The sequence below is a fragment of the Carcharhinus amblyrhynchos genome, chromosome 30 (genome assembly GCF_965287045.1).
Source record: "Carcharhinus amblyrhynchos chromosome 30, sCarAmb.v2.hapA, whole genome shotgun sequence".
In the NCBI taxonomy this organism is placed as follows: domain Eukaryota; kingdom Metazoa; phylum Chordata; class Chondrichthyes; order Carcharhiniformes; family Carcharhinidae; genus Carcharhinus; species Carcharhinus amblyrhynchos.
Genome location: NC_137353.1, coordinates 10465110 through 10490885, shown reverse-complemented (window position 1 = coordinate 10490885; position 25776 = coordinate 10465110). Strand labels below are relative to the sequence as shown.

Genomic DNA, 25776 nt, shown 5'->3' with positions numbered 1-25776 from the left:
CAGCGGCAGATTCCTTTCCCAAGCTAACTTACCCAGCATCAAGGTGCTAATTACTTAAATCAGATCCACTAAGCACGAAATGTTTTCTATGTCTGAAGTTAGGCTCCCAAAGTAACTGCTCCACTCAGGACTCAGTCGCCAGAGTAGACTCCAAGGTGGACTACAGAAAAGCTTCAGGAATGTCTTCAAAGTATCCCGTAAAAGGTCAAACATCTCCTCCAGCTCATAGGACATCCCGACTTTGTAACAAATCAAATTAGGGAAGGCTCATCTGGGAAAGCATTGAACATATCATGGGGCACAGTGGTTAGCACTGCTGCTTCACTGCGCCAGGGACCCGGGTTTGATTCCCGACTTGGGTCACTGTCTGTGTGGAGTCTGCACATTCTCCCTGTGTCTGAATGGGTTTTCTTCAGGTGCTCCGGTTTCCTCCCACAGTCCGAAAGATGTGCTGATTAGGTGCCTTGGCCACGCTAAATTCTTCTTCAGTGTACCTGAACAGGCGCCAGAGTGTGGCAACTGGGGGATTTTCACAGTAACTTCTCTGAGTGTTGGTATAAGCCTACTTGTGACATTAATAAATACATTTCAAAAAAATCTTTAAAATATCAAGAGACTTCTCCAAGAATGTTCAGAGGCAAAGTTGCAGCATTGGAGGGAGCACACAACATCCAAACAAACTATCGACACAACCATTCATGCACCAGCTGCCCCAAATGTGGCTGAGTCTGCATACTGTGCACTGGACTTCTCAGCCATCTCAGGACTCAATGAACTGGAATGGAAGCAAGTCATCCTTGATTGTGAGAGACTGCCCAAGAAGATGAAGACTTCAGCAAGAAATAATGAACTCCTATTCATTCTCTCCTAGATAACATTAATTCCTACAACTCTCTCCCTTCTCCAAAGTTCATTGGAGAATATAATCTAATGCTCCAAACTCTGTACTGTACTGAATGATCTCAGTTGGAGCAGTTAACTGTTGGTATCCTGGAGCATATCAGCTCTCAAGGTTCTCCATTATGGACCTACACTTCTAAACACACGGATACCCCTGGGACTTTCCTGGATAACCTCAGCCGGTACAGGAATTGAACCCAGGCTGTTGGCATCACTTCACATCACGGACCAGCTGTATCACACAGGCTGTCCATTTTGAGATAGCACGTGTCCGTGGTGAAGCTAAAAATAAATTCAAAGGTATTGTGTATTGAAATATAGAGGAGGAAGTTTACAGCAATCACCAACCTCTAGTCCTCAGCTTCACAGAATCCCAACAATGCAGAAGGACGCCATTTGACTCACTGAGTCTGCACCGACCACAATCCCATTCAGGCCCTATCCCCCATAACCCCATGCATTTACCCTAGCTAGTCCCCCTAACACTAATGGGCATGTCAATCCAGCTAACCTGCGCGTCTTTGGACTGTGGGAGGAATCCGGAGCATCCGAAGGAAACCCACACAGCCATAGGGAGAATGTGCAGTCTCCACACAGACAGTGACCCAAGCTGGGAATTGAACCCGGGTCCCTGGTGCTGTGAGGCAGCAGTGCTAACCACTGTGCCACCGTGCCACTCCAGATAAACAGATGACATGTCTGGGGCTCTGACTGCTCCTGAAACAGAATCATATTGGACTCAAAATGTTAACAACTTCTCACTCCACAGATGCTGCCACACCTGCTCAGATTTTCCAGCGTTTTCTGTTTTTATTAGCTCTGATGGATTATTGTGGATAGGAGAATACTGCAAAGATTTCCTTCTCAAATATAGTCTTCCCCATTGTGTGTTTTTAAAAAAATAAGAAAAGCTCCATCTTCTACAGACTTGGACCAATGAATTAGCATAGTAATTGTTTAAGAAAATCCAGTAACTCCTGTTCATGAGAGCAACTCTGAAAGATGCACTACGTAACATACGCTACATAGATACTATGCAGAGGGAGTAGAAAGAACATTTACCAGGCTAATTCCTGGAATAGCAGGTCTGCCGTATGAGGAGAGACTAAATCAGTTAGGATTATATTCACTGGAGTTTAGAAGAGTGAGAGGGGATCTCATAAAAACTTATAAAATTCTCACAGGGTTAGACAGGGTAGATTCAGAAAGAATGTTCCCAATGGTCAGGGTGTCCAGAATTAGGGGTCATAGTTTGAGGATAAGGGGTAAACCTTTTAGGACTGAGATGAGGAGAAATTTCTTCATCCAGAGGGTGGTGAATGTGTGGCATTCACTACCACAGAAAGTAGTTGGGGCCAAAACATTGTGTGATTTCAAGAAAGAATTAGATGTAGCTCTTGGGGCTAAAGAGATCAAGGGATATGGGGGAAGGGGGGGAATCAGGATATTGAGTTTGGTGATTAGCCATGATCCAAATGAATGGTGAAGGGCGGAATGGCCTACACCTGCTTCTAATTTCTGTGCTTATGTTTCTATAACAAAATTAGAGGTCTAATGCAGTACATTATACCCCGACCATGGCTCAGAGTGCAAGGACATAAATCTGAATTCATATCTTTCTTGACTGGGTTACTGAGAAGGAAGGTGTAATGACTTCAATCAGGCCATTGAGGTTAGCCTATTGGAGTATGAACTCCTTGATTAAGGCCAATAAGGAAGACTTCGCCTCAGGAGTGTCAGTTCCTCTGGCACATGACTGATAGCACTCTGTGTACTGTTGTCAGAGTTTGTAAACAAAGGGATTTTGGTGAAGGGGTTTCTACCTTCAAAGACTTATTACAGAAGGACAGCACTGAGGTGGGGAATTTTGTTACAGGATGGATGGAAGGATCCGAGGGTCAGTTATCTCTGAGGTTCTGTTCACACACATCTTGGTAGGAGGGTTACAATAACAAAAAGTTGAGAACTTGTCGCATACTAATTTGTGGGAATCCAAGAACAACAAGTAAGTTGAAAACGAAGAAGAACGAAAAAAAACAGAAGTTTGAGATGTAGTTACAAAACTAGCTTGGGAGCAGCCAATAATGGTAGATGATAGAATTGACAATACTCTTGCGATTGAAGTAGGTCCCTGAAATAAACACGAGATCCCCAGGTTCCATCTTCTCTTGAGTTGTCGAGATGGGAAGGGTGTCAAAGTAGTAAGCCTGATTTCCTGGTCCAATTACAAATCCAAAGTCATCTTTCAGATCCCGCAATACTCTTCTCACCAGACCACAGCAATCCAGGAACAAAGGAGACTCGTATTCTGAAGCTGACAAACAAAATTTAGGCAATAAGTAGCTGCAGATTGTGAACACTGGAATGAATGTTTGCAGATCCATAAAGACTTTATTCATTTTACTAAGCAGAGGATACAGAAAAAAACTTACCAGGATGTTGCCTGGTATGGAGGGCATTAGCTATGAGAAGAGGTTATAAAAATTTGGTTTGTTTTCACTGGAACAATAGAGGTTGAGGGGTGACCTGATAGAAGTCTACAAAATTATGAGAGGCATGGATAGAGTGGATAGTCAGAAGCTTTTTCCTGGGGTGGAAGAGTCAATTACTAGGGGGCACAGGTTTAAAGTGTGAGATTTAAAGGAGATATACGAGGCAGACTTTTTTACAGAGAGTAGTGGGTGCCTGGAACTTGTTGCTGGGGGAGGTAATGGAAGCACAATAGTGACTTTCAAGGGGCATCTTGACAAATACATGAATAGAATGGGAATAGAAGGATATGGTCCCCGGAAGGGTAGAGGGTATTCACTTAGTCAAGCAGCATGGTTGGTGCAGGCTTGGAGGGCTGAAGGGCCTATTCCTGTGCTGTAATTTTCTTTGTTCTTTTTTCTTTGATAAGGGGAAAATCTTTTAGAGCTGAGGTGAGGAGAAATTTTTTCACCCAGAGGGTGGTGAATGTGTGGAATTCACTACCACAAAATGTAGTTCAGGCCAAAACATTGTGTGATTTCAAGAAGAAATTAAGTATAGCTTTTGGGGATAAAGGAACCAAGGCATATTGGGAGGGGCGGGGGGCCGTCAGGATAATCTGATGATTATCAAAATGAATGGCGCAGCAGGCCTGAAAGACAAAATGCTTACTTCTGATTCTAGTTTCTGCGTCCCAAGACACGGAGGTTAGATGGATTAGTCATGGGAAATGTGTGGGATTATTTTGTAAGTGAGTCAGTGCAGACTCAATGTGCCGAATGGCCTCTTCTGCACTGTAGGGCTTCTATTCTATTCTGCTGCATTCAAATATGAAAATAAAGGGTACAAGCTAGGTGCTATCTCCATCCTAGGTTTTAACACATCTCTGACCCACACCACACTGATCCTACGTCATGTATCTTCTTACATGAACTGTGTGGACTGCCCTGTACTCAGTTCCACATTAACCCTGTATATCCCAGACCCTTCTACTGTAATGAAGTGCAGAGTGGAACAACATAGTGTTTTCACAGCCTATTTCAGAGCAGGTAGCTGGGCTGATGGCAGACAAATTGCAAAGCTCCCTCTGCCCTGCAACATCTTTAAAAACTGGCTTCCTGCTACACTGTGCTTTATATTTAACATTTTTTCCACTATCAGTGGTGCATTTGATTGATTTTTGGTGCTGATTTGAGACAATCTGGGGAAGCCTCATCTCAGAGTTACAAGATCATACAGCACTGAAGAAGGCCATTCAGCCCACTGTTCCTGCAGTTCCTTAAAATAACTATCCAATTAATCCCATTGGGTGGATGTTTTCTCACTGCCCGCATTTTGAATCCTTTCTGCATGTGTATCCAATTCAATTTCGACAGTTATAACGTATTAAATCTGCAACAACCATCCTGTCAGCAGAACATTCCAGATCATAACAACTTGCTGCAAAATTCTTCTCATCTCCCTCTTTTCACAAATAAATATGAATATGGCAAAGGAAGGGCTGCTGTTAAGTAGCACAGGCCCAATTCCCAGAATCATAGAATCTCCACAGTGCAGAAGGAGGCCATTCAGCCCATCAAATCTGCATTGATAACAATCCTAACCTGGCCCGATTCTCGTAACACCGTGTATTTACCCCCACTTTTGGTTAGTGACACTTCTGCTAAAGAAACAGTTCCAACTCCTGATATGTATGATCACATCCGATTGTACTCTGCACAGCACAGTGGCATTGTGGTTAGCGCTGCTGCCTCACAGCACCAGGGACCCAGGTTCAATTCCGGTCTTGGGTGGACTATCTGTGTGGAGTTTGCACATCCTCCCCTTGCCTGTGTGGGTTTCCTCCGGGTGGTATAGTCTCCTCTCACATTCCAAAGAAGTGCAAGTTAGGTGGATTGGCCATTATAAATTGCCCCCTAGTATTGGGAGATTAGTGGGGTAAATACATGGGGATAGGACCTGGTGGGATTGTTGTCAGTGTGAGCTCGATGGAATGAACATCCACCTTCTGTAGAGACACTATGGATTGGGCCTGTGCTAATTTACATCCGCCCTTCCTTTGGGAGAGGGAGATTCACTTTGCGCGGAGTTTTAGCAGTCTTTAAAAAGGAATTTTAATTTATCTGTGAGGAAACAACAATTTCTGGGTTCCTAAGCAAAATCTCTAGAAGACACCGCACATTCACTTGTAATTTAAGAGATTTCATTTCAAACTCGAACACTGAGCGGACATTCTGTCTGAGCGTTTCCTGAACCTACATTCAGCTTCAAGCTGAATACATTTAGGTCAATGCTCCAGGACTTAACTGAGGGAGGAGTGCCTCAGCATAAAAGGTGCCGTCTTTCTGACAAAGTGTGAAACCATGGCCCTGTACTGCCCTCTCAAGCAGATCTAAAAAAATCCCATGGCAGCATTTCAAATGAGAGCATCGCCGGCATCCTGTCGAACAAATATCTCTCAGCCTACATCAAAATGATCTGATTTGCCCCGTTGCTGTCTGGGGAGAGTCGGGGGTGGGGGGGGGGAACCTTGCTGTGTATTTAAATTCTGTGCTATGTTTGCTTACACTTGACTTAATTGGTAGTTAAGCACTTTGGATGTGAAGGGTGCAGCATTATTACAAATTTCTTTGTAATATACCTGCATTCATGAGAGTCACAAATGCTTTGGCATCTCCCCCCACAACCCCCCCCTTCACCCGGGTCACTTACTAACGCAGGTGAAATACATGCTCTGCACACTGAATGGGGCTTCCTGAATTGGAAAGTAAACCCAAATTGGTCTCTAATTTCTCCTTGAGAGTAATGATTGAGCAATAGGAAAGTAAAACGTTTTGTTATGAGTTTGCCTTTCGTACAGGAATGAGAAGGGCCACAGGGCTGTTTTGTTAATCAGTTCTTAATGAGTCATTTAGTGGGCGTTGTTCGAACCTGTCACAGAGGTTTCCACAAGTTTTCGTTTCACCTGATGCAAAAATGGGATATTGGGAAACCTTTCAGAAACCAACACACCCGCAGACAAAATGCGAATACAAAATTAAATGTTATTTTGCTTCCTGGTGAAAAGTGTCGATGCAGAACAGTATTCGTTTGCTTAATGGCGAAGACATTTATAGTGAATGGACATTTTGTGGAGCTTCAGTTTGTGTTTGGAACAGAAATAGATCCAATCGTTATTTTAAAAGTTGCGTAATCCAAATTGAAAAGGGAATAGTGAACATTAAAGATGCCTTTTGGATGTTATTCTAAAATGTGGCACATTACATCTGCTTACACATACTTAACAGGAGGGACTGACTTATCCCCCACACAATGTAGAAAGAAATGTGAGAGATTACATAACAAACACCTCATCCCATGCTGTTTAAATCCCCATAGACACACTCACTTCCTGGCTCGTGGTACTTCTTCGCATATGGCACACCAATATAACTCTTTGCTTTTTCCAAGAATTTCAGGCGGAGCTGTCTTGAGTGATCTGGATCCTTTACCTGTCCACAAATGTTTAACTGCATCCTTCTCAGATTCCATAGTTCCTCCTGCAAACAGGACGGAGAAGAATTATTTGTTCAGTTCAACTAGTGCAACGTTTGGATGTCTTTTTGTTGACTTTGTTTGTGTAGATGATGATAATAAACATTTCTAGTTTGCTGAGACTGTAAATTTCTTTGTACTTATTAAACCCTTTCCAAATTTCTCATTTGACATGGTAACGATTGTGGTGTTGCTCATGCAATTTCTCATTCCCGTGCCATACAGTTTTTGTACGCACAGAGACTGAGGGGAAGAGAGAGGGGGGTGCGGAAAGGGGAGAAATAAACCTCGCAACAACAACTTGTATTTATATAGCGTCTTCAACTTAACACCACAAATTGCATCACAGAAGCATCACAAAACAAAATATGACGTCAAGACACATAGGGAGATATTAGGTCAGATGACCAAAAGCTTTGAGAAAGTAGTAGTCTCAGGAGTGTCTTAAATGAAGACTGACAGGCAGAGAGGTGTAGAAGGAATTCCAGAGCTTGGCTTTAGCAATTGATGGCTACCAATATTTTTAAAGTTTATTTACTGGTGTCATAGGTAGGCCTACAATAAAACTGCAATGAAGATACTGTGAAAATTCCAAATGGAACAATTAAAACCAGGGCTACTGAAAAGTCAGAACTTGATAAGCACAGATATCTCAGAGCTTGTGGAGTTGGAGGAAATAGGCAGGAAAGAGGCCATGGAGGGATTGGATGATCATTTTAAAATCAAAATATTGTTCAACCAGGAGCCAATGTAGGTCAACGAGCACAGGGGTGAATTCGACTTGTGCTGAGTTACGACATGGGCAGACGGCCTCAACTTTATAGAGAGTAGAATGTGAGAGCGCAGCCAGAGAGGTGTGTTGGAATAGCAATGCTCAGAGGTAACAAAAGCAATGATGAAAGGCATGAAACATAATTGCAGCCACTGGGTTCTCTGCATTGTGCTGTTATGTAGTCATTTTATCTGACTGACCTTGATGCGGTCTTAATGTTTCCCCCCTCAGGTTGTGGGATTGGTCCAGTCATCATACCTGACAACACCCACAGTCAGGTTTGCAGATTTGTTCCAGTCCAGTCCAACACAGTAACAATAATGTACTGAACAGGAGGCATATCAATTGCTCGTAGATAGACTGTCATTAACTTGACAGGACTCCACAATTTTAGGCTGCCAAACCCAAACGGTTGCTATAGAATCAGCTTATCTCCACCAAACATTCTCGCTTTATAGGCTCCATTAAAAATTGTGAGAACCACACGGTTAAACAGCTCCACCACAGGCACGCCAGGTTTCATTTTCCACACACCCTCTACCCACCCCTTCCAGAGTCACTACATTTTAATTAAAGAAAGAAATGTATCCTGTACCTAAATGGTTTATGGGAAAGAAAGCACAGCTCTGCTCACTTCAATGGGTTTGGAGCCAGTTCCTATTTTTCACATGGAATTTCAGGTTAGCAACAGTCTCATTTTGAAAAATGCAAATATCTCCAAGCTTCCATACGAAAGCATAAATCCTCGAGATCTAGTAGTACTTTGGTGAGTTTTTCACTGTGAGTAGCAACGCTGGAATGTTGCAGCACAACATGACTCATGCAACAACTCATGCTGCCTCACATATGCAGGTAAAGATGTTCAGACATTTCTGGCTGAGAGTAAACTTTTGGACATCTTCACCTAACATTCGTTCCAGAGGGTTTCACAGATCAAATCTGACCCCGAGCCATAAATAGATATTGGAACAGGTCACCAAAAGCTTGGTCAAAGAGTAGGTGCTAAGAAGCATTTTAAAGGAGGAGGGAGAAAGACAAAGAACAAAGACAGAACACAGAAAATTACAGCACAGGATCAGGCCCTTCAGCCCTCCAAGCCTGCACCGACCATTCTGCCCATCTGAACTAAGACGCCCTACTCTTCCGGGGGCCGTATCCCTCTAATATCCGTCTTTAATTGTTACAGGCAGAGAGATTTAGGTCAGGAATTCCGATTCTTGAAGACCAAGCAGCGGATAACATGGCCAACAAAATAATTAACTGATAGAAATCTGGGACAAGCAAGAGACCAGAATTGGAGAGCAGAGATTTTGGAAATTGGTAGGGTTAGAAGAGATTGCAGACATAGGGAGAGGTGAGGCCTTGAGGGATTTGAAATCAAGATGAGAATTTTTACATCAAAGCACTGCAGGAGTCAAAGTGAATCAGGACTACAACGGGTGCCGTGTGAGTACAGAGGCAACTGTGAATGGGTCCCTGTCTGAATTGGGATAGGGACACTAATATTTTGCATGGATTCAGGTTTACAGGGAAATCGGGAGAAAACTGGAATAGGAGGATGTAGAGGTAGCAAAGACATGGATGAGGATAGATTTTGTCCAAGTAAGGCAGTGGCATAGTGGTATCATCAGTAGACTAATAATCCAAAGACCCAGGGCAAGCTTCGACAACATGGGTTCAAATCCCACTGTGCCAGATGGTAAAATCTGAATTCAATAAAAATCTGGAATTAAAAGTCCAAGCTTGAAACCATTGTTGACTAATAAAAACGATCTGGTTTACTAATATCCTTTAGAGAATCTGCTGTCCTTACCTGGCCTCTGAAATGGATGGCAGTTAGGGGTAGGCAATAAATGCTGTGATGCCTACATCCCATAAATGAATTAAAACAATATATCTTTCTGATTTCTCTTCTCGATTCTCTATGAATGTAACTCCAAGAGAGTGGCACGGTGGCACAGTGGTTAGCATTGCTGCCTCACAGTGGGTTCAATTCCCGGCTTGGGTCACTGTGTGGAATTTGCACATTCTCCCCATGTCTACGTGGGTTTCCTCCGGGTGCTCAGGTTTCCTCCCACAAAGTCCAAAGATGGGTGGATTGGCCATGCTAAATTGCCCCTTAGTGCTGGGGGGCTGGCTATAGTAAATGCATGCGGTTATGGGATAGGGGCTGGGTGGGATTGTGGTCCGTGCAGACTTGATGGGCCGAATGGTTTCCCTCTACACTGTAGGATTCTATGATTCTACACCTGGGTGAGCAAGTGACCTGCCAGTTCACACATTACATAACATAGCAGCTGAATTCAGAGTGAAGTTATGCTACGACTAAGAGTTTTCTTATCCTTTTATTCTTTCTTCCCTACATGGTCTTTCTCTTGGCAGCCACCACCAGCTGGCAAAGGGTAGGGACTAAATGTGAAGTATAGGAGTGGAAACACCTGTCCATCCAAAATATGTTACACTATCCAACAAAATACAGCATTGGAATTCTTTCAGCACGTCAGGTTGAGGGTTAAAAGGATTATTCCCACTTATTTGTTTTGAGGTCCATCTTAGAGAGAGAAACATTGCAATAAGATCCTTGTTTATACTCCACAACACACCTCATCAACATGAGGTTAAAACTGCAACACAGTCAATGTTTTCACATCTGTGGGTGGGCTTACAGAGAATTTTAGCCCAGCAGCATCTCACAGTGCCATCAAAACCTTTTTTACAACAGCCAGTGACCTTCCAGGCCACACACAGTTAGAATGTAGAGATAGATTTAGCAAAGGGAAGCGCTTAGATCAAACTGAGAGCACAGCTTATTTGTACAAACACCTGTGATCTGTCTTTTGAAGTAAAAGGATGAATATTTGACATCGATCTGTACTTTCTTAATTATTTGATTTTCTCTTTACTGTTTATAAAACACACTATAGATACATTTATTCTAAGAATAATTCTTTCCTGCAGAAATATCCTCACTAAGACTGGGTAGACTTAGTCGTACTAAAGAGTTTCACAGGGATGGATATTTAAGTTAATTATAGATTTGGGTACTAACAGGGTTTTGATATGGAATAATGCTTCTTTCTCAAAATGCTATGGGCTAAGCAAATACTGTTCTGTAAGTGTGGTAAAATAAAGACCATGGATTCGTATCCCATCTGATAAAGTGGAATGAACAGAGAATCAGAGTCTCACCGCACAGAAAGAGATCATTCAGCCCATCATACTCTTTGAAAGAGTGGTCCAGTTTAGTCCTGCATCTCAGCTTTTCCTTCTCAGCCTGAAAATGAGTCCTCTCCAGTCCTCATGTTCCAGATCCGAACAAACTTCAAAACTACAAACGTTCTCCTCCTGGTTCTTCCGCCAATTATTTTAATTCTACGATTTCTGGTTACAAATCCACATTGTCAGAAGAAACACCAACAGATATACCAAGAATAAATATCAAAGGCCTCACTGAACTATAACTCAAATGCTTGGTCAATTTTATGAAAATTAAGCAGGTGCAAAGGCAGAAAGAAGTGAAAACTTAGGAAAAAACCTACAGGGTGACAGTACACAAGAGCGTCAATGTCAAACAAGGTAGCTTACTGTTGGGAGTGTTGAGGAGACCCAGAGTTATCATAGAATCCCTACAGCGCAGAAGGAGGCCATTCAGCCCATTGAGTCCATATCGACCACAATCCCACCCAGGCCCTATTCCTATAACACCACATATTTACCCTGCTGATCCCCATAACACTAATAGTCAATTTAACATGGCCAATCAACCAAATCCACAACTTTAGACTGTGGAGGAAACACACACAGACACGGGGAGAACATGCAAACTCCACACATCCAGTGACCTGAGGCCAGGACTGAACTTGGGTCCCTGGCGCTGTCAGGCAGCACTGCTAACCTCTATGCTACTGTGACACCCCCCCCAAACTCCCCACCCCCACCTTAATTCTTTCCAATTGGGAGACAGAAAACCACAGATAAGAGGCAAACCAGGAGCATACCTGGTCTATAATTGGCACATGGCATGGGAGAGATTACCAAGAGAATAGTAAGATGCTTTGACAGCTGAATTATCTCCAGAGAAGACTTGATGCCTTTAGGTTTGAAGGGGGGACAATTGGTCAGGCAAAAAAGAGAACAAATGAATAAAAGTAGGTGGAGCATGCTTCTTCATATCAACTAAATGGACTAAAACATTCACATATTGCAGCTTTCAATGCCTTTTTAAGGACAGTCCTTTAAAACTTTGATTACACAAGCAAAGGTGGCAAACTGAGGTCTAATATCCGATGGAACTCTCTGCCCTTTGGAGGACAGACCATAACACAAAATGGGGAAAGAAAATAATGGGCAAAATAATTCCTCGTGTAAAAGTGTCCTGAAACAATGGAGGACCTATTACAAAACATACAGACAGAAGACTCACTGCAGCAACTATAAACCGGAGTCAAACATTTGATTATTCTGCAGGGTGACAAAAGATAGTAGTTTCCAAACCAACAAGAGAGCTTACTAATAGCTTGTAGCAGTGGAGTTAAAAGCAGGGATTAATGGCACTCACATGAATCCCTGACAAGGATTTCTTCAGCTTTAGATTAGGTCTCGAACATCAAGATACCAATTACTCTAATTGTGCAAAGAGTTCTGAACTGAGCCACACCCAATTAAAACTACTGCTTTTTTCAAGGGTTTTTTTTGACTAATGTTGTGAAACCATTTTTATATCAAAAAAAAATTGAATTACTGACTGGAAACTCCCAATTGATTTTGTTTTAAAAAAGACTAAAGCCTCATTCCAGTGACTTGGGATCATACTCAAAGATGGCTACACATTTGCATCACTGTACCGTTTACATTCCGAAACTACTGAATGGAGAGAACCTGCCTGCAAAGCTGCACCAGGAACAACTGTAGGGGATAATCTTCCATCCCATTAGTAAAGCATATAAACAATTACCTAGATACTCAAATGGATGGAGAGAAACAATCAGGCACGGTCACTTGGACAATAAGGCCCTGGATGAGAGAGGAATTTCTGGCCATTATCTAATCAAAGTTACTGGAATACATTAGCCTCAACCATATTTGGGTCATGGGATAGGTGGGAGAGAAGATGATATGACTAAACCAATCCTGTTTGTGTTTTCTCTACAGAACTAGACATGCATCTGAGATACTGAGTGAGTTCCTTCTCTCTCTCCATTCAAATGGCAAGTTTTGCACTGTTTTAGGTACCACAAAATTGAGAAAGAACTCAACCCAGTGGTGCTGTTTCTAGAAGAACAGATCAATTGTGAGTCTATATCTTTAAAGTATGTGTGTGTGCGTGTGTGCGCATGCATACATGTTTGTATGTGCATGTATATGTGTGCATGTATGTGTGTGTGTATGTGCGCGCACACACGTGTCTCAAAGACACATGTACTTGGGTGTTTTATCAAAAGTCAGAACAATTTTTGTAACAATTACGTTACTTAGACCAGGTTTAAGTTTGACAAAAAAAATCTTTTATTTTTAAAGAATTCATTGAAATCTTTTATGGTCACAGCATATAAACGGTTAAACGCCACAGATTTAGCCAGTGCATCTGTTTAAAGAAAATGCCTGTTGTGGTCAAACGAGGAGTGGGAAAAGAGGGAACCATTTGACCCTTCTTCAACTGATCGTAACACTAATAGCCACTGTGGTTTAACCACTAGGGACATCAATTTTCTTTTTAATACAAGTGATTCCTCCCATGGAGCAGAAACCTCTCTGTCCTGTGAAAGTATGTTTGAAGGGTTGGACAGAGTAGTGAAGAAGGCATTCAGCATGCTTGGTTTCATTGATTTCATAGAATACAGGAGTTGGAACGTCTTGTTGAAGTTGTACAAGACATTGTTATGGGCACACTTGGAATACCGTGCATAGTTCTGATCAACCTATTATAGAAAGGATATTATTAAACTAGAAAGAGTGCAAAAAGGATTTACTAGGATGCTGTGGGACTTGAAGGTTTGTGTTATATGAAGAGGCTGAATAGACTGGGACTTTTCTCCCCAGGAGCATAGAAGGTTGAGGGGTGATCTTATAGAGGTCTATAAAATGAGGGGCATAAATCAGCTAGATAGTCAATATCTTTTCCTAAAAGTAGGGGAGTCTAAACCTAGAGGGCATAGGTTTAAAGTGATGGGGAGAGATGCAAAAGGGTCCAGAGGGACAATTTTTTCACACAGTGGGTGATGACTGTCTGGAACAAGCTGCCAGAGGTAGTAGTAGAGGCGGGTACAATTTTAAAAAGCATTTAGGATGGTTATGGAGGGATTTGGGCCAAACGTGGGCCATTGGGACTAGCTTAGGGTTAAAAAAAATGGGTGGCATGAACAAGTTGGGCCAAAGAACCTGTTTTGTCCTATAAACCTCTATGATCAGGTGAAGCAATGGTCTAGTGGTATTATTGCTAGACTATTATTCCAGAAACTCAGCTGATGTCCTGGGGACCCAGGTTCGAATCCCGCCATGGCAGTTGGTGAAACTTGAATTCAATTTTAAAAAATCTGGAATTAAGAATCTACTGAAGACCGTGAAACCATTATCAATTGTCAGAAAAACCCATCTGGTTCACTAATGTTATTTAGGGAAGGAAATCTGCCATCCTTACCTGGTCTGGCCTACATCTGACTTCAGACCCACAGCAATATTGTTAACTCTGAACTGCCTCCAAGGGAAACTAGGGATGGACAATAAATGATGGCCAGCCAGCAATGCCCATGTCCCATGAATAAATTAAAAATAAAACGAGAAGCAAACGTTCAAATTAGGGCCAACACGACCCAGCTACTGGGTGTTCTTTATGGAGATGAGTGAACAGTGGTGCGGTGATCTATGCATCCAGCCATTCTCTGAGATATCTGCACTCCTCCAATTCTGACCTCTTGCGCATCCCTGATTTTCTTCACTCCACCATTAGCAGTCAGGCCTTCACCTGCCAAGGTCCAAACCTCCAGAATACCCTCCCTAAACGTCTCCACCTCTCTCTTTTAAGATCTTTGTTTAAACTTCATAGAATCATAGAATAGAATCCTAGGATCCCTACAAGACGCAATTCAGCCCATTGAGCCTGCACTGACAACAATCTCACCCAAGCCCTATGCCTGTAACCTCACATATTTACCCTGCTAATCCCCCTGACACTAAGGGGCAATTTACCATGGCTAATCAACCTAACCTGCACATCTTTGGAGTGTGGGAGGAAACCAGAGCACCTGGAGAAAACCCACATAGACACAGGGAGAACATGCAAATTCCACACAGACAGTCATCTGGGGCCGGAATTGAACCTGGGTCGCTGGCACTGAAAGGGGTGCTAACCCCTATGCCACCCTGCTGCCCAAGAACTTACCTCACCTATTCTGATATTTCATTATGTGACTTGGTGTCACATATTGTCTGAAACTTGCTCCTCTGAAGTACTTTAGGATATTTTATCAAGTTAAATATGACAAGCTGACACGAACATGAGCTTTCTTCCCACCACGTTGGAGGCTTAGACCATTAAGCACCCAACAAATAAACACTGTGCAGCTGTATCTCAAAACCAATATGTTTTTATTTGGTCATAAAAAAAATCTTTCTCTTTCATCAGGTGCCGAAAGTGAAAAGGTTTGCCTAATTGTGGTAATAAAATCATTCATTTAAAATCAAGGTAGCAAAGGAATTATCCAGATTTCACAAATTAAAAGACTGATTTAAACTTGGGGCACATTGTGTTTGTAGAGAAGGTGGGTTACATTATGGAGTTTGGGTGGGAGTAGAGGTTTGCGCCAGGGTGAGACGAAGTTGGGTAAGAGATGAAGCCATGTGCATAGGGAGTCCAGGGGCTCCTGACCTCTCCTCCAAGTCCAAACGAATCCTACCTTTGCCTCCCCTAGCCAATTCAATAATACCTGCCAGGTCCAGTGGTAGCATTTGGCCCTGTGTTTCGTTAAAATAGCACTGTGACATCATTAGGGTGGCACGGTGGCACAGTGGCTAGTGCTCTGCCTCACAGCGCCAAGGTCCCAGGTTCAATTCTGGCCTTGGGTGACTATGTGGAGTTTGCACATTTCTGCTTGAGTTTCCTCCGAGTGCTCTGGTTTCCTCCCACAGTCCAAAAGATGAGCAGATTGGATGGATTGGCCATGCTAAATTGCTTCTTAGTGTCCCAAGATGTGTAGGTTAGAGGGTTTAGTCCTGGTAAATGTGTGCGGGGTTATGGGGATAGGGTAGAGGGAAGAGCCCAAGTGGCATGTTCTTTCGGAGAGTTAGCAGACTTGTTGGGCTGAATGGCCTCGTTCTGCAAACTATGGATTCCATGATTAGGCTCCCACTCCTACCAGGGGCAGCCAGTTTGTCTGTGATGAGCTAAGTAATAGGGTGTGGAGGTTTATAAGGGGTATGGCACAACTAGGCACCACCCCTATACTCCTCCACATCCCCCCACCCCCCGCCTGAGCAGTCAGTGGGGACAGAAGATTTATTGTCTTAAATTCATTGGTGGAAGATGGAGCTGCTAGCAAGTCCTGAGCCTATTGCTCTCAACCTCCAAATCAAACCCAAGATTTCTGACTGAGTCTCATTAAAGTGATTGAAGCCAGCCTCTGGTAATGAAAGGGTTATCAATTGCCAGGTTGCTCTGTTTGTGTAGGTGTAAGTCACCTGCTCCACCTGGATCCCATTTGGCAGGTAATGTGCAGAATCTGGATCCCTCTGCGGTACATCCTCATAGCAACCAGTTTACGTCACAAAGATCGACGAACAAAGAAATATAACCGCAAAAACAGGAAGTCTCTCAGAAAACCAACCAGGACATGCCTCTCCTCATCTATGTATATCATATTATGAATTTGCAAGTTTTTTTATAAACCAACTGGATAAATTCCTCATGGATATGGGTGGTTTCAAGTTCAGCTTCGGAACTGTTGGAAAGTTTTCTTACAATACATTTTTTAAATATAAGCCACGCCCTAACAAAACATACGAACAAGGACTGGGTGTAGGCCATTTGGCCCCTCAAGCCTGCTCTGCCATTTAATAGGATCATGGTTGATCTGATCATAACAGCAAATCTACATCCCTCCTACCCCCAGTAACCTATCACCACCTCCCCCCCCCAGTTTACCAAGATCTATCCATCTCTGCCTTCAAAGTATTCAAGACTCTGCCTCCATTGCCTTTTCAGAAGGAAAGTTCCAAAGACTCACAACCCTCAGAGAAAACATTTTGCCACATCTCCGGTTTAAGTGGGTCACTCCTTATTTTTAAACAGTGACCCCCCCCACCCCCACCGAGGGCAGAATTCTCCCATCCAGAGACTCAGTCCCATGGTGCCAGCAAGAACATGGAGTGTTTTCCACTATGGAGGCTGGCAGGAAAATGCATTAAATCTTCCGTTCCTGACTTCATCAATTATGCAGTCAGGTGTTATGCGCCATATTCCGTAGTGGGGCAAACCCGATTGCATGTGATCCGATGTCCGTTCTGGGCGCAATTTTGAAAAGATGTCCAACATCATTGATCCACTAACGAAGAAAGAAGGTGAATGTCCTGAAAATGAAGATGGATCTCAGCGAGCACTCTGAGGCTAGAGGATGGGTCCCCTCCAGGTCATCAAATCCAGAAGATCCACCCATAGATGTGCCTGCTTCCCATTACTGTGTTGTTCTGGGGTTCAGGGTTGCCAGGTTTACAATGACCTCAGCGTTGTTTAGCTGAGTCCGACATTGGAACGCCATGTGTTTTCCTCTGATGAGTTTTCCCATTGGCGCCTTGGGAAAACAGGCCATAAGACTAAGACATAGGAGCAGAATTAGGCCCATCAAGTCTGCTCTGCCATTCAATCATGGCTGATATTTTTCTCATCTGCGTTCTCCTGCCTTTTCTTCATAACCCCTGATCTCCTTATTAATCAATAATCTATCTGTCTCTGTCTTAAAGACATTCAATGACCTGGCCTCCACAGCCTTCTGCAGCAAAGAGTTCCACAGATTCACCACTCTCTGGCTGAAGAAATTCCTCCTCAACTCTGTTTTAAAGGATTGTCCTTTAGCTTGAGGTTGTGCCCTCTGTTCTAATTTTTCTTATTAGTGGAAACATCCTCTCCACGACCACTCTATCCAAGCCTCATAGTATCCTGTAAGTTTCGATAAGTTTCCCCCTCATCCTTCTAAACTCCAATAAGTACAGACCCAGCGTCCGCAACTGTTTCTCATAGGACAAACTCTTCTTTCCAGGGATCATTCTTGTGAACCTCTTTGGACTCTTTCCAAGGCCAGCACACCTGCCTTAGATATGGGGCTCAAAACTGCTCACGACACTCCAAATGGGGTCTGACCAGAGCCTTATACAGCCTCAGAAGTACATCCCTGTTCTTGTATTTTAGCCCTCTTGACATGAATGCTAACATTGCATTTTCCTCCTAACTACAAAATGAACCTGCAAATTAACCTTAAGAGAATCTTGAACAATGACTGCCAAGCCCATTTGTGCTTCTGATTTCCTAAGCATTTCCCCATTTAGAAAATAGTCTAGCCTCCATTCCTCCTTCCAAAGTGCATAACCTCACACTTTTCCACATTGTACTCCATCTGCCACTTCTTTGCCCACTCTCTTAACCTCTCCAAGTCCTGCTTCCTCAATACTATCTGGCCCTCTACATATCTTTGTATCATCTGCAAACTTAGCAACAGTGCCTGCAGTTCTTCCTTCAAATCATTAATGTATATTGTGAAAAGTTGTGGACCCAGGCACCAACCCCTGAGACATGCCACTAGTCACCGACTGCCATGCTGAAAAAGACCCCTTAATCCCCATTCTCTGCCTTCTGCCAGTCAGCCAATTCTCTATCCATGCTAGGGCCTTACCCTTAACACCATGGACACTTAACTTATTTAACAGTCTCCTATGTGGCACCTCATCAAAGGCCTTCTTGAAATCAAAATAAATCACGTCCATTGGTTCTCCTTTATCTAACTTCCTTATTACCCCCTCAAAGATTTCCAATAGATTTGTCAGACATGATCTCCCCTTGACAAAGCTGTACTAACTCAGTTCTTCTTTATCAAGCACTCCACAATCCCATCTTTAGTAATGGACTCTAAAAATTTGCCAATGACCGAAGTCAGGCTAACCAGCCCATAATTTCCCGTCTGTTGCCTCCCTCCCTTCTTAAACAACAGCGTTAAATTAGCTACTTTCCAGTCCGCTTGGACCCTCCCTGCCTCCAGTAATTCCTGAAGGATCACCACTAATGCCGCCACAATTTCCTCAGCTATCTCTTTTAGAATCCTGGGGTGTAGTCCAACCAGTCCAGGTGATTTATCCACCTTCAGACTTTTCAGTTTCCCCAGAACCTTCTCCTTAGTGATGGCCAGTACACTGACCTGTGCCCCCGATTCTCCTGGAGTGACACCCCACTGGCGTCTTCCAGCATGAGGACTGATGCAAAGTAACTATTCAGTTCCCCTGCCATTTCTTTGTTTCCTATTATTACTGCTCCAGCCTCATTTTCCAGTGGTCCAATGTCTAATTTTGCCTCTCCCTTATCTCTTCTATATTGAAAAAAACTCTCCCTCTTCTTTCATATTACTAGCTAGCTTACACTCATATTTCATCTTCTCCCCCCTTATTGCTTTTTTAGTTGCCCTCTGCTCGCTTTTAAAGGCATCCCAATCCTCTGGCTTCCCACTAATCCTTCCTTTGTATGCTTTTTCTTCTGCTTTTATAATGTCCTTGACTTCCCTCATCAGCCATGGATACCTCATCCTCCCCTTAACATGTTTCCTCCTCCTTGGGATGAATTTCTGTTGTGCCTCGCAAATAACTCCCAAAAACTCCTGCTATTGCTGTTCCACTGTCTTCCCTACTAGGCTCCCTTTCCAATCAACTCTGGCCAGCTCTTCCCTCATGTCTTTGTAGTTACCTTTATTTAATTGTAATACAATTACATCAGATTCCAGTTCTCCTTCTCAAACTGTAAGGTAAATTCTCTCATATTGTGGTCACTGCTCCCTAAGGGCTTCCTTCACCTTAAGTTCCCCAATCAAGTCTGCCTCATTACACATCACCAAATCCAGAATTGCCTGTTCACTAATAGGTCTGTCACAAGCTGCTCCAAAAACCATCTTAGCATTCCACAAATTCCTTTGCTTGGGATCCACTACCTACCTGAGTTTCCTAGTCCTCTATTGAAGTCCCACATGGTTATTGTAATATTGCCTTTTTTAAATGCCTTCTCTATTTCCTAATTTATTTCCTGGCCCACATCTTGACTACTGCTAGGGTGCCTGTATATAACTCTCATCAGGGTATTTTTATCTTTGTGATTCCTCAACTCTACCCACAGAGATTCTATGCCTTCTGATCCTATATTGCTTCTTGCTATTGATTTAACTTCATTCCTTACTAACAATACAATCCTGCCCCCTTTGCCTAAGTACCTGTCTTTTCAATTGGATACAGTAAGAAGTCTCAGAACACCAGGTTTATTTGGTAGCAAACGCCACTAGCTTTCAGAGCACTGCTCCTTCGTCAGGTGAGTGGGAGTTCTGTTCACAAACAGGGCATATAAAGGCACACACTCAAGTTACTGAATAATAATCGGAATGCAAGTCTTTACAGCTAATCAAGTCTTAAAGATATAGACAATGTGAGTGGAGAGAGCATTAAGCACAGGTTAAAGAGGTGTGTATTGTCTCTAGACAGGACAGTTAGTGGGATTTTGCAAGTCCAGGCAAGTCATGGGGGTTACAAATAGTGTGACATGAACCCAAGATCCCAGTTGAGGCTGTCCTCATGTGTGCAGAACTTGGTTATCATTCTCAACCTGCTCTGAGAGAAATTTATTGAAGGAATGAATTCTGGGAACAAATGAATTAAGTTTACAATGTAAGCTTACAATGTGGTTTCAGCTGTTTGTAATAAAATACATTTCAAAATAGTGAGCTCAATCATATAACAGGTGACATGGTGGCACAGCGGTTAGCACTGCTGCCTCACAACACCAGGGATCTGGGTTCAATTCCAGCCTTGGGTGACTGTCTTGTGTAGAGTTTGTACATTCTCCCTGTATTTGCGTGGGTTTCCTCCAATTTCCTCCCATAGTCCAAAGATGTGTAGGTTAGATGGATTAGTCAAGATATATGTGTGGGGTTAAGGGGTTAGGATGGAGGAAAAGGCCTGTTTAAGATACTTGGTCAGAGAGTCAGTTTGTACTCAATGGGTTGAATGGCCTCCTCCTGCACTGTAGGGATTCTATGATGACCTCACTCCATAATGATTTGAGTATTTCACAGAAGATAATTTATCAGCTCATGTCTGGAAAGACCTTAATTATTGTGTTATTAACTTCTTGAATGTGCAAGCCATCACTTCTGAATGGTCCATTCTTCCTTGTAATGAGCTAAGGAGAACATATCAACACCATCAACGTAGCTGTTGCTTCTGTTGACTTTTTTGTTTCAGTCTGATGCAAATGGTGAGAGCCATTTTCACTTTCAGTACACCTTTGAAGTAATCCTTTACATCAGCATGTGTGAAATTCTACTGGAGGTTTCCCTCAGCATGTCCCAGTTGTTAAAAAAATTCCAGAAACTGGGCCAACTTTCAGTTGGAGATACGTGAGGTGACCTGTGACAGCCACCTTAAGTTAATATCCTTGTTTTAACAGGGGCGACACAGTAGTACTGCTGCCTCACAGCGCCTGGGACACGGGTTCAACTCCCGGCTTGGGTTACTGTCTGTGAGGAGTTTGCACATGTTCTCCATGGGTTTTCTCCGGGTGCTCCTATCTCCTCCCACAGTCCAAAGATGTGCGTGTTTGGTGGATTGGCCATGCTAAATTATCCCTTAGTGTCAGGGGCACTAGCAGGGTAAATGTCTCAGGATATGGAGATGGAGCTTGGGTGAGATTGTGGTCGATGCAGATTCGATGGGCTGAATAGCCTCCTTCTGCACTGTAGGATTCCATGAAACTGCCTTTTAAAATAAGTTCCATATGTGAGTCCAGCAGATGAAATCGGGCATTAACAATTTACATCAACACACATCTCCACAACATCAGCCACATCTGCCTTTTCAAAGTAGAGCAGGGAAGTTATCTCCAGTGGTTTGGCTAATATTTATCAAGAACGTATTATCTGGTCATGATCACTTTTGTGGGAGCTTGCTGTGTGCAAATTGGCTGCTGCGTTTCCTACACTATGTCAGTGACTACATTTCACAAGGTCTTCGTTGGCTGTAAAGATGGTCGGTGATCATGAAAAGTGCTATATAAAGGCAAGTCTTTCTTTCCTTTCAATCTGGAGTGAGTCCAAGACGAGAAGCACAATGGATTCTCATTTCTTCAGCTGGAAAGTAAATAATTACATGTGAAACACTGATCGTCCATTCAGATTCTATTCCAAGAATTGCTGAGTTTGAAAACAAGGTGTATCATTTTCCTGTTTGTAAATGGTGAATTAACAGACTTTCTGCGTATACAATGCTCCTCAAAATTTACCTAATTTTTGTACTGGAACATTAGCCAGGCCTCTTCCATTTTGACGATGAAGCTTAAAAGAGAATTTAATCAAAGTCACCCCCGCCCACTGAATAAACATTTTACCTCAGTGTGTGCTCAAGGCTAACTTGTCAACAACTTAATTGGTTGTTGATTCGGGAAACTGCAGAGCAGTGGTCTGAGTGGCAGATTGTTACAGGACACCACCCCCCCCACCCCCATCATTTATGTGCCACTGCTCTCCAGTGATCCCAAGACAAAAGAATTCATCAGAAATCCATCAAACGGGACATGGTCCATGGGAGAACTAAATGTGAGCCACATGTTTGATGGGCAAATAATGTACACAATTTCCATTAAATCTATTCTTCCGTTTCTGGAGCTACTTATTTGCTCATGCTCTCTTAAAAAGGTAATGAAAAAAAAAAGAAATCCTGCCGCTTTGTTGGAGGCTTAGTACAAAAGCCTGTGTTTAATTCATTTACCCACCTCACAATAAGAGCTACCCCAAAGAAAGCAGACAGGTAGTAAAAGCAGACATTTGGGGCCTAATGTTTGACTGTAACCCTATCCACATCACAAGGAAACGGCAGTCTTTGTCTTGCACACGCAGTTCCCAGCAGCCTCATTCTGAACTTCATTAGGAACAGGTCCAAAGCTCGTCCCAACTAACATAGAAAACTGTTCTGAAATGTAACCGCAGCTCCGGGTGCTGTAGAAACCACCCAATTATACATTTACTATAGGACAGTATTAATGGGCTACACAAAGAAAAGTTCACAAGTTGCTGTCCAGTCACTCTGACGGAAATTGTGTACAGGGACAATGTAGAATACAGAGGGTTGAATTGGCACAAGAAGTTCAGCAAATTCTCAAAACTTAATAGACAAAGGTCACAATGTTTACATTATTAACTGGAAGTCAAAATTAATCAGATAAATAAAGCTGACTTCTAATTTTGATAACTGTTAAGAAAGGGAAAATGGAATGAGGGCAAACCAGTGAGAAACTTAAAAAACAAACTGTAAAAACTCCGGTAGGAAGATAAAAAGGAAAAGATTAGCAAAACCAAATGTGGATCCATTACTAATGGAGCCAGGAGAATTTATAATGGGAAATAAGGAAATGGCAGAGAAGCTAAAGTTCTCTGACCAGAGTTTTTCAGCTATTCACACCAGTGAGATCTTCCAGTCCCGCCAACAGCATAGCCTTGCCGTAGGTTTCATGGTGACAAGGGGTGCGTTCAACAGGAAACACCTTTGACAACAGCAAGACAAGAAGATCCTGTCACCAGCCAATGAAGGCTGCCTCCACCACTGCGAAATACGCAGTGGTGGAAAATTCCGTCCTTTGCATCTGGAATAAAATGCTAAAAACCTCCCAGAAATAATGGAGAATCAATGGACTAGTGTAAACAAGGAACTGCAAGATAAAAAAAATGCTGGAGAAATTAATGGGGCTTAAAGTAAATAAAACCCCTGAACCTGATGATCTACAACCCAGAGCCGAAAGAGGTGATTGCAGAGATAGTGGCTCCATGAATGGTTCCTGCAGATTAGAAGGTGAGCGATGTAACTATTTAATAAAGGAGGAAGAGAAAAAAGAGAATTGCAGACCAGTTGATCAGACATCAATATTAGGGAAAATGCTAGGATCTATTGTAAAGGAGACTTGAAAATAATGGTGGGATTGAACAGAACCAACTTGGAGTTACTAAAGGGAAATCATATTTAACAAACTTGTTTTTTGAGGATGTAATGAGCAGAATAGCTAAGAGGCAAAGAGTGGATGTGGTATGTTTATATTTTCAGAAAGCTTTTGATAAGGTCCCATTAACGTTAGCAAATGTGAGGTTATCCACTTTGGTAGAAATATAGTAGGAGGGATTATTATTTAAAAGGCGAAAAGCTGCAGCATGCTATGGTGCAGAGGGACCTGTAGGTCCTTATGCACGAATCGCAAAAACTCAGTCTGCAGGTGCAGCAGGTGATCAAGAAGGCGAATGGAATGTTGACCTTTATAGCGAGGGGGATAGAATATAAAAGCAGGGAGGTCTTGCTGCAACTGTACAGGGCACTGGTGAGGCCGCAACTGGAGTAGTGTGTGCAGTTTTGGTCACCGCATTTGCATAAGGATATATTGGCCTTGGAGGGAGTGCAGAGAAGGTTCACTAGGCTGATACCGGAGATGACGGGGTTAAGACTATTAAGAGAGATTGAATAGACTGGGTCTGCACTCGTTAGAGTTTAGAAGGCTGAGGGGGGATCTTATAGAGACATATAAGATAATGAAGGGGCTAGATAGGGTAGAGGTAGAGAGATTCTTCCCGCTTAGAAAGGATAGCAGAACTAGAGGGCACAGCCTCAAAATAAGGCGGGGGGGTGGGGTGCAGATTAGATCAGAGTTGAGGAGGAACTTCTTCACTCAAAGGGCGGTGAGTCTCTGGAATTCTCTGCCCATTGAAGTGGTGGAGGCTACCTCACTGAATATATTTAAGTCACGGGTAGATTGGTTTCTGATAGACAGGGGAATTAAGAGATATGGGGAGAAAGCGGGAAAGTAGAACTGATCCACTTCAGATCAGCCATGATCTTATTGAATGGCGGGGCAGGCTCGAAGGGCTAGATGGCCTACTCCTGCTCCTATTTCATATTCAAGAGGTTAGTAAACAAAATTAGACCACATGGGATTTGGGGGAGTATACTGGCATGGATTGAAAACTCAGAAAACAGCGAGTAAGTGTGTGGTCTAAGACCTCATATTGCATATTTTTATTGCATATATATATTTCTAAATTTAAAAAAACAAAGATCCTTAAAATGGCTGAACAAAAGGAGCTGCCTAGTAGCATCATGGGAAACTTAAATATTGTTATCTCTGTGGAACCACTAAAAACCCCCTTTAAGCTGCACAGGCCAAATTCAAAGAGAGTTATACAAAGGTCATCTGCATTTACTAACTCTGCTAAGACAAAGGACCCCACAATCTTCCTTTTAATTCTTAATGGTTGAGACATTTAATAATCTCAGAGATCCAGATGATGAATATACATCCCTTGTCAAAGTCACTGTGGAGAGGTAGGTGCCTTGGGACATGAGTCTTTGGCTTGTGGAACCAGTAATATTGCCTTGCTGAACTGAAAATATCCAGGTGTTTACCATTTAACTGGCAGCTGCACAGAAAAGGAGCTCTGCCCAGCTTGAACGCCTTGCCCCATCTACACAGCATCTGTTGGAAATTCTATACCATCACCTACAAGACTGATTCATCTCTGCATTCCTATCTCATCAAGTGAAGTCAACACCATTGTAAAAGTGAATTATACAGCAACTATTTTTAGTACATCAACCACTGTGAAGGAATTTGTTTCTTTATTCTGGAACCCATGCGCTATAAATCTTTTTCTCCGTTCCATGCTTCAGTGCCTGAGTGTGGAGGCACAATTTCAAGCCCCCTTTTGCACTGTGAGTGTGTGCAAATGAACTAACCCTCTGAGTTCATCGTATCTCGAGTTTGCTGGGGCTATTGATAGAAGATGGATTGCACCAAAACTGAGGGGTTAGGGAATACACAATCACTTATAAAGGAA

General features: G+C 42.8%; 1 protein-coding gene across 12 annotated transcripts in view; it reads right to left on the bottom strand.

Annotated features, from left to right (window-relative positions):
• Window positions 1–25776, bottom strand: part of LOC145360325 (uncharacterized) — a 319226-nt gene that overhangs the window by 128732 nt on the left and 164718 nt on the right. For 10 of the 12 annotated variants that reach the window (XR_013889688.1, XR_013889690.1, XR_013889693.1 and 7 more), the window contains 2 exons: window positions 6758–6908; window positions 3011–3214 (listed from right to left, as the gene is read on the bottom strand). Coding sequence is in view for 1 of the 12 variants with exons in the window: in XM_080215517.1 (XP_080071643.1) it covers window positions 3011–3214; window positions 6758–6908 (355 nt within the window). In the remaining 11 variants the exon portion in view is untranslated. Of the gene's footprint in view, window positions 1–1411; window positions 1618–2959; window positions 3215–6757; window positions 6909–25776 lie in introns of those variants that run through there. The other 2 variants (XR_013889697.1, XR_013889698.1) reach the window with 2 other exon arrangements.